The 15,876-nt window shown below is 63.5% G+C and overlaps 7 protein-coding genes across 7 annotated transcripts; 3 read left to right on the top strand and 4 right to left on the bottom strand.

The window, feature by feature from the left end:
* Positions 1–240: 240 nt before the first annotated feature.
* Positions 241–1,889, top strand: JCM10292_005956 (RTA1 domain-containing protein; the record flags this gene model as incomplete). Its single annotated transcript, XM_076650004.1, has 10 exons — positions 241–299; positions 407–425; positions 514–622; positions 702–774; positions 843–1,073; positions 1,131–1,162; positions 1,289–1,425; positions 1,504–1,560; positions 1,625–1,677; positions 1,736–1,889. 10 exons carry the CDS (start codon positions 241–243, stop codon positions 1,887–1,889), a joined length of 924 nt encoding a protein of 307 aa, XP_076504468.1.
* Positions 1,890–2,130: 241 nt separating this feature from the next.
* JCM10292_005955 (uncharacterized protein) lies at positions 2,131–3,066 on the bottom strand (the record flags this gene model as incomplete). The annotated part of the gene is made up of 2 exons (XM_076650003.1): positions 2,131–2,769; positions 2,863–3,066. The coding sequence occupies 2 exons, from the start codon at positions 3,064–3,066 to the stop codon at positions 2,131–2,133; spliced, it is 843 nt and encodes a 280-aa protein (XP_076504467.1).
* Positions 3,067–4,923: 1,857 nt separating this feature from the next.
* Positions 4,924–7,207, bottom strand: PHO89 (Pho89p; the record flags this gene model as incomplete). Its single annotated transcript, XM_076650002.1, has 9 exons — positions 4,924–4,943; positions 5,004–5,104; positions 5,178–5,367; positions 5,427–5,721; positions 5,783–6,168; positions 6,228–6,462; positions 6,526–7,011; positions 7,103–7,114; positions 7,178–7,207. 9 exons carry the CDS (start codon positions 7,205–7,207, stop codon positions 4,924–4,926), a joined length of 1,755 nt encoding a protein of 584 aa, XP_076504466.1.
* Positions 7,208–9,244: 2,037 nt separating this feature from the next.
* On the top strand, positions 9,245–10,587 carry JCM10292_005953 (uncharacterized protein; the record flags this gene model as incomplete). Its single annotated transcript, XM_076650001.1, has 5 exons — positions 9,245–9,278; positions 9,368–10,006; positions 10,073–10,149; positions 10,206–10,481; positions 10,555–10,587. The coding sequence occupies 5 exons, from the start codon at positions 9,245–9,247 to the stop codon at positions 10,585–10,587; spliced, it is 1,059 nt and encodes a 352-aa protein (XP_076504465.1).
* Positions 10,588–11,136: 549 nt separating this feature from the next.
* On the bottom strand, positions 11,137–13,965 carry JCM10292_005952 (uncharacterized protein; the record flags this gene model as incomplete). The annotated part of the gene is made up of 8 exons (XM_076650000.1): positions 11,137–11,358; positions 11,434–11,611; positions 11,681–11,791; positions 11,885–12,067; positions 12,160–12,485; positions 12,542–12,743; positions 12,830–13,213; positions 13,307–13,965. 8 exons carry the CDS (start codon positions 13,963–13,965, stop codon positions 11,137–11,139), a joined length of 2,265 nt encoding a protein of 754 aa, XP_076504464.1.
* Positions 13,966–14,169: 204 nt separating this feature from the next.
* JCM10292_005951 (uncharacterized protein) lies at positions 14,170–14,726 on the top strand (the record flags this gene model as incomplete). Its single annotated transcript, XM_076649999.1, has 2 exons — positions 14,170–14,369; positions 14,465–14,726. The coding sequence occupies 2 exons, from the start codon at positions 14,170–14,172 to the stop codon at positions 14,724–14,726; spliced, it is 462 nt and encodes a 153-aa protein (XP_076504463.1).
* A 458-nt stretch (positions 14,727–15,184) lies between these two features.
* JCM10292_005950 (uncharacterized protein) lies at positions 15,185–15,865 on the bottom strand (the record flags this gene model as incomplete). The annotated part of the gene is made up of 1 exon (XM_076649998.1): positions 15,185–15,865. The coding sequence occupies one exon, from the start codon at positions 15,863–15,865 to the stop codon at positions 15,185–15,187; it is 681 nt and encodes a 226-aa protein (XP_076504462.1).
* Positions 15,866–15,876: the final 11 nt, after the last annotated feature.

Raw genomic sequence — 15,876 nt, 5'->3', positions numbered from 1 at the left:
GCGCCAACGACCTGTTTCAGGAGACTGCGAACTGACGGACCGGATTCACCTTCTCGGTCAACGATGGGCGATGCCCGAAAGGCTCTCGCGCTCGCTAGCTCGCCCCTCCTTGCGCACCTGCTTGTACCCTAGCTGTGCTCTGTGCCGTCTCTGCGCCTTACGCACCGCGCCTGCGGACGCTTTCGCTGTGATCGACGCGCTCTCTTCCTCGACCTTCGCGTTCGCGTTCGCACAGTCGCGATGTCCGACCGCAACATCGACCCGGCTCTGCTCAATGATCCGACCAGGCAGTATGGATAGTTAGTCACTTTTCTACCGCTCTGCGACGGTACTCGAACGAAATTCGGAGCCTGAGAACTGACCCCTGCGCCTCGTGCTCGCTCGGCACGATCCTGTCGGCTCGCAGTGTCCCCTCCGTCTCAATGGTGCGTTACACGCGGGCGCTTCATGCAAAAGCCTCGGTGAAGGCCAACATGAGCGTCCAGACAGTGAACTGACCTTGTGCCTTTGCAGGGCGTGATCTTCCTTGTCATCTTCGCCCTCTCCGGCCTCCTGCACGTTGGACAGACTATCTACTCGCGGCGCTACTGGTGGACGACGCTGATGTGGGTCGGAAACTTGCGTGAGTCGCGTTGCGCTGTCGCGCTGGCCTGTCGCTTCGCGATCCAGCTGAATGACCGATTGCTTCTCGCGTTCAATAGTTGAGATCCTCGGTTGGGCGGGTCGCCTGTGGGCTCACTGGGCGCCGCTCAGCTTCGATGCCTATGTCATGCAGTGAGTTTGTGCATGTCGGCTGAGTTCCACCTCCGTTACTGACCGGACCACCTGGATTCGCTTCGCAGAATCTGCTGCCTCATCATCGGCCCGACCTTCTTCTCTGCCGCGCTGTACTGGGCCGGTGGAGTCATCATCAACAACGTCGCACGAGACAACAGCTGGCTTTCGGGCAATTGGTTCAAGACAGTCTTCATCATTGCCGATGTGGTCTCGCTCGTCATCCAGGCGGTTGGCGGCGGCATGGCCGGGTCTGCTGTTGGCACGACAAACGAGGCTCAGATGCGCAACGGCAGCAAGTGAGTTGACCAGCACTTTCTCCGTGAAGCTCGGAAATTGACCTCGTGTTTTCACAGCATCATGCTTGCCGGCATTGTTGTCCAGCTCGGTACGTTGTCACCTCTCCGCGTGCAAAGAGTCGCGGGTGCCTGTCGGCTGCTCGGAGCGATGCGACTCGTGATCCCCCCACGAGTCGGCCAGCGAATGCTCACTCCCCTTCCATTCTTCCCGGCAGCCGTCATGGTCTTCTACACCGGGTACATGGCGGTCTGGTACTGGAAGTCGCGCCCCGAGGTTGCTGCGCAGGGTCGCAAGATCCAGATCATGCTCGGCGGCTTGCTTGCGGCGTCGATCGGCATCATCATTCGTGGCGTACGTCTTCCTCTCCTCTTCTTGCTAGACCGCTCGATTTGCGAGGCTGACTCTTTCTGACTTGCGCGCTGCGCGTAGTGCTACCGTACGCCTGAGCTCGAGGAGGGATTCGACGGCTGGATCGCGCAGCAGCAGGTGCGCTCATTTTCCCGGTTCTACCCTGGGCACAGCGCTGACTCTGCCTTGTTCGTTCCCACAGATCTGGATGCTCTTCGACGCTATTCCCATTGCCTTCGCCACCTTCGTGATTAAGTGCGCTCCTCTCACGCTTGTCCACCGCGTGCACAGAGTTCTGACGCAATTCATGAAGCCTGATCCACCCCCACTGGTTCATGGTGTTCGACCGCCCATCATCAGCGTACGTGCACGAAGGCGGCAGCGAGACGACGATGGTGCCGAACAGCGGCGTCGCAAACAAGACGACACCGGCGGAGAAGGGCCAGCCGCAGACACAGTCTGTCTGAGCATGTTTGCATCCCAGTTTTCGGCTCTTCTCCTGCACATAGACAAGACACTTCTTCCTTCTCACCAATCGTGCATCGGAACTCTCGTAGATTTCGACTCGTAACGATTACTTGACTGCTGTTCTGAGCAGTCGCCCGAGACAAGCGCGCGTTCGTGACTTGGATCACCCATTCTCACGTAGAAAAGACTTTGACGAGCACGATCCTGGGATGTCAAGAGATTTTGGCACGTAGTCTCGCTCTACTCGCCGCCCTCGGGTGTCTCGATCTCCCTCCACAATCGCCCAGCGGCCCACTCCATCGCGGCCCGACCGCCCTGCGCGTTCTCCTCAAACCTCGTCTGGCTGTAGTCCTCGACGCGTTTGCCCGCCGCGCGCTGCGGATACGTGCTCGCGGACGGCCTCGACAGCGGTGCAACAGGCGACTCTGTCGAGATGCCGTACGGCGGGTACGAAGCCGATGCTAGGACACCTGTCGAGAAGATGAGCGCTGACTGCGAGAAGAGCGTAGTTGGCGGCATGGCGGGGTGCGAGAGCGGGTGGTCCGTTTCGGCGGGCGAAGGGTACGGCGGCACACCGTCGTCCTCTTCGCCCGGGATCTCGCCGCTGTCGTCCGAGTTGGCGTCTCGTACCGAGAGTGCGGGGGCGAACTGTTGCCGTGTCGGGGGAGGAAGATGCGGCCATGGGTGCGGGAGGTACGAGATGGTCTCGCGGCACTGAAGCAAGGTCGAGAGGGAGAGATTGGTCGACGCCATGAGCAGTTTTGGAGGTTCGAGAAGGACGCGAGAAGGCGAGGGGGACGGTCCAGATGGGTTGGCGGTGCACGAGGGAACGATGAAGGAGACTTCGCGAGCGTAGGTGACATCGGGCGCTCCGAGTAGCTGCGAGTACATCCACGATCAGCCGGCTGGATGGTCCGCGCCCAGGAGGAGCTGGCCTGTACAGCCGCAGGGGAGCCATGCGAAAGAACGCACTCGACGGATCCACTTCGGACTATCCTGCGAGATGCCAATGATGCGCTCGCTACGAATCGTCCCGTCTGCCAGCATCTGCCGATCGATCACATCCATCGAGACGACGTGCGGTGCCAGCGGGTTGGGGTATTTGTTGAGAACCGCATACACCTGTGCGGGCCAGGGGAAGTTGAAGTGGAAGGCGGTAGTGAAGAGGGCGACCATGTTCTTCCGCTGTCGCTTCTCAATCGGCGGATTGTGCGTGCGGGAGTTTCTGCGGACCTGACGTGGAATGACCCGGTCAGCTACACCGGTGCGACGCAAGCGATCAAGAGGGAGGTGCCAGCACACAAGTGGGGAGGAGCGAAAGAGCCGGAAAGCTCTTTGTCTGGAATCTAGCGTCGTTCAATGCTCTAAGCGGGTCTCTTGAGGTCCCACACGAATCGCAGTTGCACCGGCGAAGCTGCGTCGAGCGAAGGAGGTGTTCGGGAAGAGGCGGCGGAGAGGCGGGACGCGGATCCGCGGGACGAGTGGAGCGAGCGTCGGACGAGCTCGCACGGCTTGAGTCGGAGAATTGACCTGGCTTGGACCTTTCAGGCGAGCCTCAGCAGCGAGTGAGCGATGTGACGAAGCCGAAGTCTCGTCCTCGTTGGAACGTTGCCTCCAGCAAGTCTGGGCTCGAAGGCCAAGGGGCCCGACAAGGCTATCTAGCTACTTGTCCGCTCTCAAAATGCTGCTATTGACCGTCGCGCTGCACCCCCGCTCGTCACGTCGCCCTCCGCACGCTCTTGCTTTGGCTTCATCAGCTCGGGGAAGAGTGCGGTTCCACACGCAGCGCGTGATCTGACAAGACGGGGCAACGCGATACTGATGCGGCTCTGAGGGCTGTAGTGCTCCTGCGTGCGCTCAATGAGCGAAGCTGTGCTCGGCTGAGATGGCCTCGTACTGTGCTCTCTGCCGCGGCTGACGGAAAAATGGTGCCGTACCTCGGCAGGACACTTGCTGAGCGCAGATGCCGCTCTGCAGAAGAAACCGGCAGGTGGACGGGCGACAGCTGCTCGACGGGTCGTTGGTGCTGGTAACCTGAACGAGCAGGACGTCGCAGAACTCACGAGGCTCATGTCTTGCCCGTCTCGAGCTCGAAGCGGATGACGCAGAAGCAGCTGCAGCGCCGCGTCGTGCAGATGCGTTCTCATGCAGGACCACGGCGGCAAAGGCGAGCGACAACGCACTTAGTCAGGGTGCGGACGCCCGCTTTTCTGCGTTGACCCGCCCTTCGTCTCGGTATACGCCGTGTGATTTGAAGGGATGACGTGCGAGTGCACGTCCGTCATCGCTTGCCCTTCGTTAGTGCGCGCCTTGAAGAGCTTCCGTACCGGCACGATTCAGTCGTCGAATGTCTATTCGGGCGCACATCGCATTGTGAGCTCAGCGTTGGCACTCCGGACAGCATATGGGCTGTGTGTCAAAGAGTAGGACAGGGAAAGCCCACGCACATCCCCCTCTGCAACCTTGTCTGCCCTCCGCTCGCCATTTGACGCGAACCCCCACCTGCACTCTGGCCACAGCGCCGCGCGGAGGGGCGTCCAATCGGCCGCATCGCACGGGCCGGGCAGCTCATTGAGTTACTCATTGGTAAGGATGAAGGCAGGGTCGCCGAGATATCCTCAAGATCAATGGCGACAGCTCATCCCTACTTTATAGCGTAGCCGCCGGCGAGCTGGATCTGCATGCGCGAGGTCCAGACGGTGCTATGCCAAGCGCAATGTTTCAGCAGTGTGAGACGTGAGGAAAGAAGCACACGAGGCAAGGCGGGCGCAACTTGCGAAGGTCATTCTCTGTCACTCACGAGTTGCTGAAGAGCAGCTCACAGACGAAGCCAAAAGTGGTGATGAACCGGAGCCACCGTTCGAAAAGGGTAATCTAACTAGGGTTAAGCGCGCGAAGGGCGGATGTACAGGAGAGGAGGAGAACACGTAAGGACCGACAGACGCGTACATAGGCACAAAGTAAAACAAGATCCGCCCGGAAGACTTCTAGAATAGGAGAGGGAGGGACAAGGCTTTTCGAAGATACAGGCACTCATGCGGTGGAGGAGAAGTCTGCAGAGGAAGAGTGGTCAGGGGGGGCGCGCAAGCGAGACGTTCGACAGCTGGACTTACGAGGGGCGTTGAGGATGAAGCCCATGACGACACCAGCAAGAGTGCCGACAACCGGGACGGTGATGACCCAGCCGAGGAAGATCCAGCCAACCGCGCGCCAGCTGCAAGGCGGAGCAACGGTCAGCAACATCGTCTTAAACGGCGGCAGCGCCCGGAAAATGAGATAAGACTGACTTGACACTGCGGAGGTCGCCGTTGCAAAGAGCGACACCGATCGTCGCGCCGGTAATGCACATGGTGGTCGATACAGGGAGACCGTACTGCGACGCGAGGATGACGGTGATGGAGGCGCCGAGCTCCATGGAGAAACCACGTGACGGAGAGTGGAGGGTGATCTTGTTGCCGAGAACCTTCATGATGTTGTCTGCGAGAGCGAGTGTCAGCGACCCGGCAAGCCTCCTCGGCGACGACGGAAGCACGTACAGCCGTATGTGGCAAGACCGATGACGATCATGGCAGCGCCAAAGACGAGGATCCAGATGGGGACGTCGGCCTTCTTGCCAGCGAACTCGCCGGTGGACCAGATGTGGTAGATCGCAGCGTAAGGGCCGATGGCGTTGCCGACGTCGTTGGCGCCGTGCGCGAACGAGTTGACGCAGGCAGTGAGAACCTGGACGAACGAGAAGCACGCCTCGGTCTCGTTGGGATACTGCTTGGCGCGCTCGTAAACGGCCTGAATGCGGCGGCCCTCGGCGGTCCCGGCCGTGCCAGCCTGAGCCTGCGCAGGTTCCGGATCACGTCAGTACTGTCCTGCTCAGAAGGGGAGAGAAGGGACGAACCTTGTGAATGTCGTAGCGCATGCCGTGGGTGAGGGTGTTCCAGACCCAGGGGACCGACTTGTAGCGAAGGATGATCCAGAGGTTCTTCGGCTCGGCCCAGGCGCCCTCGATGGGATGCGGGTCAACCTTCTCGACCTCCTGATTGAGCGCCGAGTCGTGGTGGAGCGGCTGGCCGGCGGGGGCGCCTTCCTCGTAGATCTTCTCGTCCGAAGACGGGCCCGACTCGGCGTCCGACGTGGCGGGCTTGATGCCGCCGTTGTGAACCTCGTCGGGACGGTCGGCGCGGATGCGATAGTCGGCGACGGCGGCGAGCTTGTCGGCGGCGTCCGCGGGCGGCTGGCGGAACCAGAGAGCCGGGCCGAGGAAGAAGTGGTAGAAGCGGATCGCTGCGGCAGACGACCGAACATCAGCCATGAGCAGACACAGTGCAGCGTTCGCAACGAACTGTAGTCCTTGCGGGCAACCTTGCAGTAGACGTAGGGGACCCAGAAGAGGATCGAGAGAACCATGACGACCGACGCCGAGCCAACGACGGCAGCGGCGAGGTGGTTCGACGGAAGCTCATCGAGGCCGAGCGAGGGCGAGCCCTTGAAGACGATGGCCATGGTCATGACGGCCGAGGCGAGGAAGAAGACGAGGGGACCGCAGGCGAGCGCGTACGGGAACGAGTTCTTGCGGTACTGTGATTCAAGGACAGTGAGCACGGATTGACTAGGAGTACCTTCACGAGGGGCAGAACGTACGAGGACGCCAAACTTGACCAAGAGGTAGAGGACGGCACCGAAGCCACCGGCGATGGCGGGAGCGATACCGAAGCCGGCGAAGATGGTGGCAAGACCCTTGCCGCCGTTCCAGCCCCAGTTGACCGAGTCGGCACCGCCAGTTGCGACACCGACACCGGCGACCGCCGAGACGATCGAGTAGGTTGTCGAGACGGGCCACGAGTAGCGCGTGCAGACCATGAGCCAGGACGCCGAGCAGGTGAGGGCGACGGTGAAGGCGAGGAGCTGGACACTGGGCTCGCCCTGGAAGACCGACGACGAGATGATGCCGTTCTTGATCGTGTCGGCGGTACGGGCGCCGACAGCGACGGCGCCAGTGAACTCCATCACCGCGGCGGCCAGCACGGCCTGGCGCATGGTGAGCGACTTGGACGCGATCGACGTCGCAAAGGAGTTGGCGACATCGTTAGCGCCGATGTTGAAGGCGTCGAGGGCACAGAAGATGGTCTGCGCGAGAGACGGGGTCAGTCAGGATGCCCATCTCGCCTCGTCGCACCTCAATCCATCTCGTCCTGCAAATCCATCGCTCTGAACTTACGCCGACGGCAAACTGGACATGGAAGGCGCAAGGTTAGCCTGGCACTCGGGGAGCAGCGGAAGGAAAACGGCGCACAAGGTAGTCGTACTCGTGCAAGACCGGCATGGTGGGCAGAATTCACCGCTTGCGGTCAGCTGGTGAGGGAGAGGGAGAGAGAGGTGGTGGACGACGGTGGCTAATCGGCGAAGACGAAGAGCAAGAAGGGGAGCGACGTCGAGCAGCTGCGTTTTGACGTGCCCGCCGCTGGCGGTGCTGCCTGCACGTTCGTCGGCGGGACGGGGGCGAGGCCGCTGAAATGGCCCGCGCACGCAGAACGTGCAGCTTTTGCAAACCGTACGCGAGCATCCACCCTCTTGCCAAGCCTTCCGTTCGCGTGCCTTGATCGTCGTCAATTTTCGTCCGCCGGCAGCGCCTCCAGACCCTTTGCGGGTCCGCGAGGTCTCCTTGAGTCGAGTGAGGAACGTGCAGACTCCGCGAGGCAATCGTACAGCACCAGTGCAGCTCAGCAGTCCCGGTCAGTCGTTCACACGACGAGAGTGCGGGGGAGGCGAGGCTCGGCGCATGGGCCCCCCGGCCGTGATCGCGCTCCGCTCGTGTGCGCCGCGCATTTCGCCAAGTCCAGCCGGCGAGGGGACTTCCCCGAAGCAACACGGGCGCCGGGTGCAAGCCTTCCAGAACGTTGGCCCCCTGCCGTAAGGCATCGCTGGCGCGCACGTTGCAGCACACTGCGCGCCTCAGCTATGGCAGCAGCACGCTAGGACGTGCGCTAATGGCGTCGCGTGACCGGCTCGCGCACTCGCGGCCGCTGCAGATGTGAGCGAGCTGGGTGCTCGACGCGAAGTCTGCCAATGTCGGCAACACTAGCACGCAGAACAACGCCTAGCACACCAATGGCACCAGTCAGGCAGCGGTCGCTCTGTGGTACGGGCGCGAGTGCGCGTCCCCGGCAGCAGAGTGGTCAGCGTAATATGCGACCAAGAGGAGCACGGGGTGGAGACGTCCGTACACGGCAGCCGACATCTCGACAGCCTCTGCAGCAAGGCATTGCTCCAGATAGGGCGCTGGCCGACTCGTTCTCCGTTCAACCGATCACAGCGCGCACACCGTTCGGTCGACTTCGCCTCTGCTCTGACTCCGCCGTTTCGCTGCTACTTCGCGTCCCTCCCTCTATCGGTCGTGCAGCTTGTGACATTGCGCTTAGTACACCCTGCTGCACTGGGCCGTCAGATCTTGCCTATGTGGCTGCTCAGGCCGCTCGCTGGCTGTCGTCGCTGCTGACGGCACGGGCCGCTCTTTCTCGCTTTCCGACAGCTGCGCGCAATTGTCACCGACAGGCTATCTCGCATTGTCTATTGTCCACGCGGCCCGTAACGCGCAGCCCACGGCACTCGCCGATTGTGGGCGTGCCGCTCAGATGCAGCTCACAGGCGTTCGCTTGCACTTCACGACGCTGCGCATCCCCTCGGCACGACCGTGTTCGCTCTCGCTTCAGGTATACGGCAGAAATACTGCACGCGAGACTGAAGGCGCGCGAAAGCGTCTTGCCGGGCAGGAGGGACTTGGAAGCAGTCACTGCCGACACTGGAACACCCATTTTTGCATTCAAAGCTTCCGCAAAACCAAGGGCGCCGACCTGAGCAATAACAGATTCCTGCTACCTTGCACAGGAGCGCCGCAAGGAGACTAGCCGTGCCTCAAGGCAACCGCACGAGGACATGAGCAGAACATGCGAGGAGGCGAAAGGGACAATGCAGGCGGAGCACAAAGCCCGACCCGCAAAGGAATCGTGCGAGCTAGGGAAGCGCGCGCAAGCTCCGAACAGGTCGATTTCTACGGAAGTCGGCCGTTTAGGGCGGCCGACGTGAAGAGCACTGATGAGCGAGATCGGGGTCGGCGACACCCGCCGCAATCTCGACCTCTCTGTAAACACGAGAATCGCTATGTAGTCTGTGCAGCCCGAGCTGGAATCGCTTCGAGCCGCCGAAGCGAGCACCACCTGGGAGTCGGAGGAGAACCGGAGGTGGGGCAGTTCCGCTCCGTCCCACCGGCACTCGTAGCTTGCTCGGCTGCCTACGATGACGGCACTGGTCACGCTCTTGCCTTTGCTTGCACCCGGAGACGACTCTGTGCCCGGAGCGCTCGATGCGCTCGCCTCCCTCGACATCCGCACCGGCACGTCCTCCTCTGCCTACTTGCCCTCAATGCCGGCAAGCACACGCTGAGTCTCATTGTGTCATGCTGTGATCCTTGCCGCCGCGATCGCAGACGTCGACCTGCTCTTCACGTCAGCGCTGCCTCCTCATGCGACCCTGTCTCCCGACACTCTCGCCCGTCTACGCACCCTCGTCGCGAGTCACGTGAGCGCGCCGGCGACGAGTGGCAGCTACTTGTTGCAGCAAAGCCGAGACCGCAAGGGCAAGCGGCCTCAGCGCTTTTCTACCTCGCTCGAAGACCTGGACGACCACATCGGCGGCGGCTTCGACTCTGGCGAGATTGTCGAGGTAACCGGGCCTCGTCGAAGCGGGAGGACTGCGCTCGCGCTGTACATTGTGCTTCTCCACCTTCTCCTGCACGACGACAAGCGCGCCGCCCTCCTCGACACGACCGGCTCGTTCGATGCCTTTCGCTGCCTCGCCATCTTGCGCGACGTGCTCGTCCCGAAGATGTACGCGCTCGGAGGTTCCTTCGCTGGAGAAGACGGGGCAGAGCCTTCTGCCGAGGACCTTGCAATCTCGGTGCTCGACCGCCTCGCCGTCTCCCGAGTCGCCAAATCCGGAGACGCTCTCGACGTGCTCGCGGCTGAAGTCCGCTCCGACGAGAAAGATGAGGTCCTCGACATGGTCGTCGTCGACTCGCTTGACACACTCGTCGGTGGAGAAGCGCTGGCGAGCGGATCTGCCCAGGGTGCGTTCATCGAACGCAGGCGCTCCGCCTGGCCCGCTTCTTCGCTCACAAACTCCTCATATTCAGCAAATGCCAACCTCATCGCTTTCATGCGCCGACTGGCAACGCTTGCTCGCTCGAAGTCAGCACCTCTCACGGTCATCGTGAGTGCCCGGATCCTGTGTCAACAAGGCGTTGGCCTGACCGTGACGTATTCCAGACCGTCACTTCGCTCGGGACTCCCGCTGCGAAAGGGTCACACACAGCTCCGATACCGCCCAATCTGCCACAGCAGCCTCCGCCTCTCTCGTCCCTCCCGCACCCTATTCCGCTCAAGCCCGCGCTCGGCTCGACCTTTGCCTATCTAGTCGACATCTCGCTCGTCGTTTCACCAGCCGAGCCCCTCTTCGGACCGGATGACGGGCGGGATCGAGGGTTTGTCGAGGTCGCGAGGAACAAGAGGGGGGAGACGGGCGGCATGGTCGAGTTCAAGCTGGTGCGCTCGGATCGCTCTCTCGCCACATGGCAAGTATCTCAATCAGGACCGGCTGACGCTATAGTCTCATCAGGAAAAAGGCGTGCGGTTTGAGCAGGTCGACTAGTAGAGCTCGTGAAATCGCCTACCAGGTCGCACGACTGGCTCGGACGCTTAGTCACGTGCAAGTGCTCGTCTTGTGCCATTTCTGCGAGTGCCCTCGTCGGGCGGATGCTCGAGGTACGCATCTTGGCGCCAATGTGTCCCGCACGAGGTCACCGTCACGTTCCGCCTTAGCTCGAAAACCCCCGAAGCGCCAGACTCCTGGAACGGCCAGACCCCGCTCTTTGTGATCGCTGTGGCGACGACTGGAGTCTTGGCGAGAGGGCCATTCCACCAACTTTTCGCATTTTCGCCCCTGGTCGCACGTTCCACTCTAGCCTTCGTGTTCCGCATGATCTCTCAATCCTCGGCCCGCTGAACGTGCAAGATGCGCAAGGTTGCAACAAATTCGGCTCCAGACCGCTCAATAATGCGTGGCTCGTCCGCCACAGTGGCGGTCCTGAACGTTGTTGCGCTGTCACGCGACACTTTCGCTCGCGCGTCCTGCTCGTTTCGCCACCGACCAAGCTCGAAGACAGCTGCAAAGCGCTCGAAAAAAATTCTGCGACCAAAGCTACACCAACTGCAGCCTCTCGAGCGCCTCGTCCAACTCGCCGACACCCGCTCCCTCCCTCGTTGGCGCGGCCGTGCTCTTCCCGCTTTCCCTTGGCGTCGCCGAGTCCGACCCGGCAGCAGCAGCAGCGGCCTTGACTACCTTCCACCGCTCCGCCACGAGCTTGAGCACCTCGGATTGCGGGAGCGCGGGGTGCTCGCGCCGGACGATGGGCGATTGAGCCTGCTTCCACAAACCGTTTGCGTCAGGCGCGCTGCTCGTTCATACAGAATGCGTCCAGCTGAGCGACCGACGCACCTGCATGAACTCGATCCACTTGCTCTTCTTGCGTTCGGTCCCGGGCGTCGCCGCGCTCGCCGGAGTCGCAGCGCCCGGGACAGGCTTGGCCCTCCCGTCCCTGTCGATTGCGACGAGCCTCGCGCCGCAGGGACAGCCGTGCGTAGCCGGGTTGATGCTGTTCGAGTGGCGGCCGAAACTAGGTCCTCCCGTGTGAGTCAGCGAGCTGGAGGCGCAGGCCGGAGCTGAGGGAGAGAGGAGGACGCACATCTTGCCGCAGATGGCCGAGGCGCACTGCCATCGGTAGCGGTACTGGATCTCGTACGAGTGTGTCGTCGTGACCTCGATATCGGGGCGGACGAGCATGACGCGCTGCGCCCTGTGCGTCCATGTTAGGGAGGCAGTCAGCGCGATTCACGACGCCTCACCTACGCGAGTGAGCGAGAGACTGAACCTCGACTGGGCAACTCACCACAGCTTGAACGCCCGCCCATGCGGCGGCTTCATCTCGCCGTCGATGGCCCACGCCGCGAGGTGGCACAGCTCGTGCGCGAGCGTGTGCCGCAGCTTGGCCTCGGTGTCGGTCACGTGCGTCGAGAGCTCGACGAGCGCGCGCTGCGACTTGGTCGGCGAGCCGGGGAGCGACGAGCGCGTGCTGCGGGTGGGACGTGGAGGTGAGATGGCTGATCAGACAAGCGCAAGCTGTCTTTGGCGTTGAGCGAGCGCAAACGTCGTGAGATAACGCACCGTTTCCAGCTCGCGCGTCCAGCCGTGTTCCTCAACCGCTTGTTCCACACAACCTCGATCCCATCCGGCAGGCCCTCCCCTTCTCCCACAAGGCGGCGCAGGCCGTCCCACCGCTTGCGGAAGACGGAGCGGTCGAGCTCGCGGATGAGCGCGAGCGGGAGCGAGGCGCGCTGGGCGGGCGTGAGGGTCACGGGCTTGGAAAGAGCGGAGGGGGCGGCGCGAGGGGTGGTGGAAGAAGCGGGCGAGGGGTTGCGGCGACGAGGGGCACGAGGGGCTGGTGGGCGAGGCGTAGAGGGTGCAGTGCGAGATCGTGGTGGAGGCGTTTGCTGAGGAGAGCGGCTGGTCAGCTATCGGATCGAGGTTGACCAAGGAAGAACCGCACCTCGTCCTCGCTGCTGCTGCTGCTGCTGCCCGTCAGATCAATCTCCCTTCGCAATCCTGATGCCGTCTTCTTGACCGGCGAGGCAGTCTTTGCCGGAGCAGGCGGCTTCGCCTTACGCGAAGTATGCGACGGGACCGGCGAGAAGGCAGAAGGGCGGGCCGGGGTGTTGAGCTTAACGAGGCGCTTCTTCGGCGTGGGGTCGCTGTGAATGGCACAGATCAGCGTAATTCCGTATCTGCCACCGAAAGCTGCCCATTGGTGGGCTGGGCGTGGCTCCTTGACACGTACTAGATGAACACGCCGTCCACTTCTGCCACGTCCTCCGGGAGCTCCCTCGCTCTTCCCCCACCCGGAGTCACGAGCGAGTCCTCGTCGTCCGTGCACGCAGCAACAATCTCCTCCTCCTCCGCCTCGACCACGAGCGACGCCACGCGAGCTCGCGGCGTAGCGGGCGGCTTGGCGGGGTGCGCGCGGGCGCGGGACGGGAAGGGGGTGTCGTCTTCGTCGCTGCTGGACGACGAGGCGACGGAGATGGTGATGCGGCGGTGGGAGCGCCTGGCGGCGGAGGCGTGGCTCGAAGGGCATAGGGGCGGGCTTACGACGTTACTCGGTCGCGGGAAGGGAGGTGCGGGCGGGTGGAAAGGGTTACCAGCCGAGGGAGTCGAGGGAGAACTGCAGAACGTCGGTCAGTGAGCTGCGCGCGACACTGAGGCGCCACTTCCGGCCGTCCACCGTCGAAGCACCGAGAGTCGAGAGCCCACTCACGCATGCGCCAGCCCGAGCTGCTTCATCCTCCTCTCCAGCTCCCCCTGCTCTTTCTCCTCCCCCTCACCTTCGTCGTCGTCGTCGTCGCTCAGCTGGAACACCTCGCTCCTGCGCGCCCGCCTCCGCTCCTTCTCCTTCTCCTCACTCCGCACCCGCTCTGCCTCGCGCTCAATCTCCGAATCCGAGATGACCGACACCTCGTCGTCGTCTCTCCTCTGCTGCTGCTCCTCCACACTGAGAGCAGCAGCATGAGGACGAGGACGAGGGGGAGAAGGCGGGAAGAGCTCGTCTGCGAGCGCGCGGTGCCGGGCGCGCTCGGCGAGGTCGTCGCTGTCGGTCGTGCCAGCTGTAGGAGCCGGCTGGGCGAGGCGAGCTGTGGGAGGAGGAGGAGGAGAGGCGACGGGGCGGCGGGGAGAGCGGCGCGGCGTACTACTCCGCTCGACGGGAGCTGCTCCGGATGGGATGGCAGAATGGATCGCTGCCGCCGAGGTCCGGGCTGGGCCGCTACGAGCGGGTGCTGCGGTGGGCGAGAGAGAGGCAGACGGGCGGTCGGCGCGTGACTTTGATGAAGACGAGGTGGTGGTGGTGGTCGAAGTGAAGCGCGCGAGGAGCGCCGAGGGCGGGAGCAGCTCGTCGTCGCTGTCGTCAAGCAGTGACATCCCACGCGGTAACTAGTTGTGACAGACGGAGGCAGAGCAAACGAGGGCGAGGTTGAGCGACCTGGAGAGAGTCACGTGCGTTGAATGTCTCATCTCTCCAGGCGCTCGGCCGCCTCCCCGCAAGTCACTCTCTCGCTCGCTCCTCGTCCCGCGGTTCCCTCCGGCCCGCCTCACCCCGTCCCCCTCCGCCCTCTCCCTCAACAGATGCCCGTCCCCGCCCCCGCCCACTCCACCTCGGACCTCCTCGCGCGCTCGCCTACGCTCTCGCGCCTCTCGCGCAAACGCCTCGCCCCCTCGCGCCTCGCCGACCTCGTGCGCGCGGCAGGAGCGGAGAGGCCGCCGAAGGAGCCAGAGCTGTGGGAGTGCTGCGGGAGTAGCTGCAAGCCGTGCGTCAAGGAGCTGTGGTGCGTCCTTCCTTGTCGACTGCAGGTGGTGCGAGGAGAAGGGGACGCGAGCTGATCCTCTCTGGGCCTCGTTGTCGCTTCTTGTTTGCGCGCAGGAGGGAGGAGAAGAAAGTCTGGGACGAGGTGCATCCCGATGGGGTTGACGAGGAGGACGAGGACGAGGCGTGGGCGGCGCTGGACCGGAAGGACGACAAGGCTCATCCGGATGAGAAGGTCGCGGTCGAGCAGGGCATGCCCGACGCGGGCGGGGACGAGCCACGACGGGCGGTCGAGATGGTCGAGATCGAGCTCGAGAAGCTCGAGTTGGGCCACAACGACGAGAAGAACGCGAGCAGCGCCGACAAGCCGGATGCTTGAGCGGAGCTCGCAGTCTCGGTGCCTACGGCTTGCTGCACAAGCCCACACTGCTTGCCAGACGTGCGTCCTTTTCCTCCTCATGCTACCAACTCGATCGCGAAAAGTTGACCGCGCATGGATTGCAGCACCATCGCGAGGCAGAAATGGCGCATGCGCGCCGAGTCGACTGCCAGCAGTCCATCCCTGCGTTCGGCAGCGCGCGTGACCGCCGTCCGCGCCTCGGCCAGACCCTCGCGCGCGAGGAGGTGCCGCGATGGAACAAGAGGCGCTCACCAGGAACTTTTGAGCCGAGAGGGCCGGAAGATACGGAGGGCGGGGCGGGAGACGGCGTTGAGCGGGCTGTGCGGTCAACCCTCAGCACTGCCGTCACCTTTCCGATGTCCTGAAACCTGCCCACCTCCGGTGGTACGCCGCCTGCAGCGAGAGGACCCAAGCAAGCGCCCCTTGTCGCTGCTCGCTCACGCGCCCTTGTCCGCGCCCTCCGAGTTGGCCTCCTCGGGCGCAAACACGCTCACGCACCTCCACCTCGCCTCTCCGCCCTTTTCCCACGCCTCGAGCCCCTGGCTGGCCCACTCTACGAGCACGCCGCGCGGGGTCCACTCTGTCCAGATGCCGAGCGCGGGCGTCGCCGACTGCCCGCCGCCCTTGCGCGCGGGCTCGCCGAGGAGCGAGAGGAGCGCCGCGCCCGTCGTCGATGGCTCGAGGAGGACTGGGGAGGGGTCGGCGGAGGAGGAGGAGGAGGAGGAGAGGGCGAGAGGGAAGCGCGGGAACCGGCCCCAGCGCTCCGAGGGCTTTGTGCGCGCGCTTGAAGGGGCTGGCTCGGGGGTCGCGGCGTGGTTGTAAATGTCGATCTGGGTGCAGGCGAGCGAGGCGTGGGCGGGGTGTGCCGGGTCGAGGAGGCCGGCGAGGGAGGAGGCGGCGGCGGTGGACGAGGGGAGGGGTGTGCGCGGGGCGAAGGAGATGGAGAGGGCGAGGGGCCGATAGTTGAGGTAGAGCACGTCCGAGTAGGCCTTGACCTGGGGCTCGGGCGGGGGTGCGGGCGGCGACGAGAGCGAGGCGAGGAAGGCGACGAGGGCCGGGTCCGAGGGTGCGAGGCCGAGGAGCGGGTGCAGGGCGGTGCTGGCGTTGCTGCTGGCCATCGTCTGCGTGC

This window comes from Rhodotorula paludigena (genome assembly GCF_050403205.1).
Source record: "Rhodotorula paludigena JCM10292 DNA, Rt_paludigena_JCM10292v1_ctg30, whole genome shotgun sequence".
NCBI classification, from domain to species: domain Eukaryota; kingdom Fungi; phylum Basidiomycota; class Microbotryomycetes; order Sporidiobolales; family Sporidiobolaceae; genus Rhodotorula; species Rhodotorula paludigena.
Note: the sequence above shows the minus strand (reverse complement) of the source record. Positions and strands in the feature narration are given on the sequence as shown.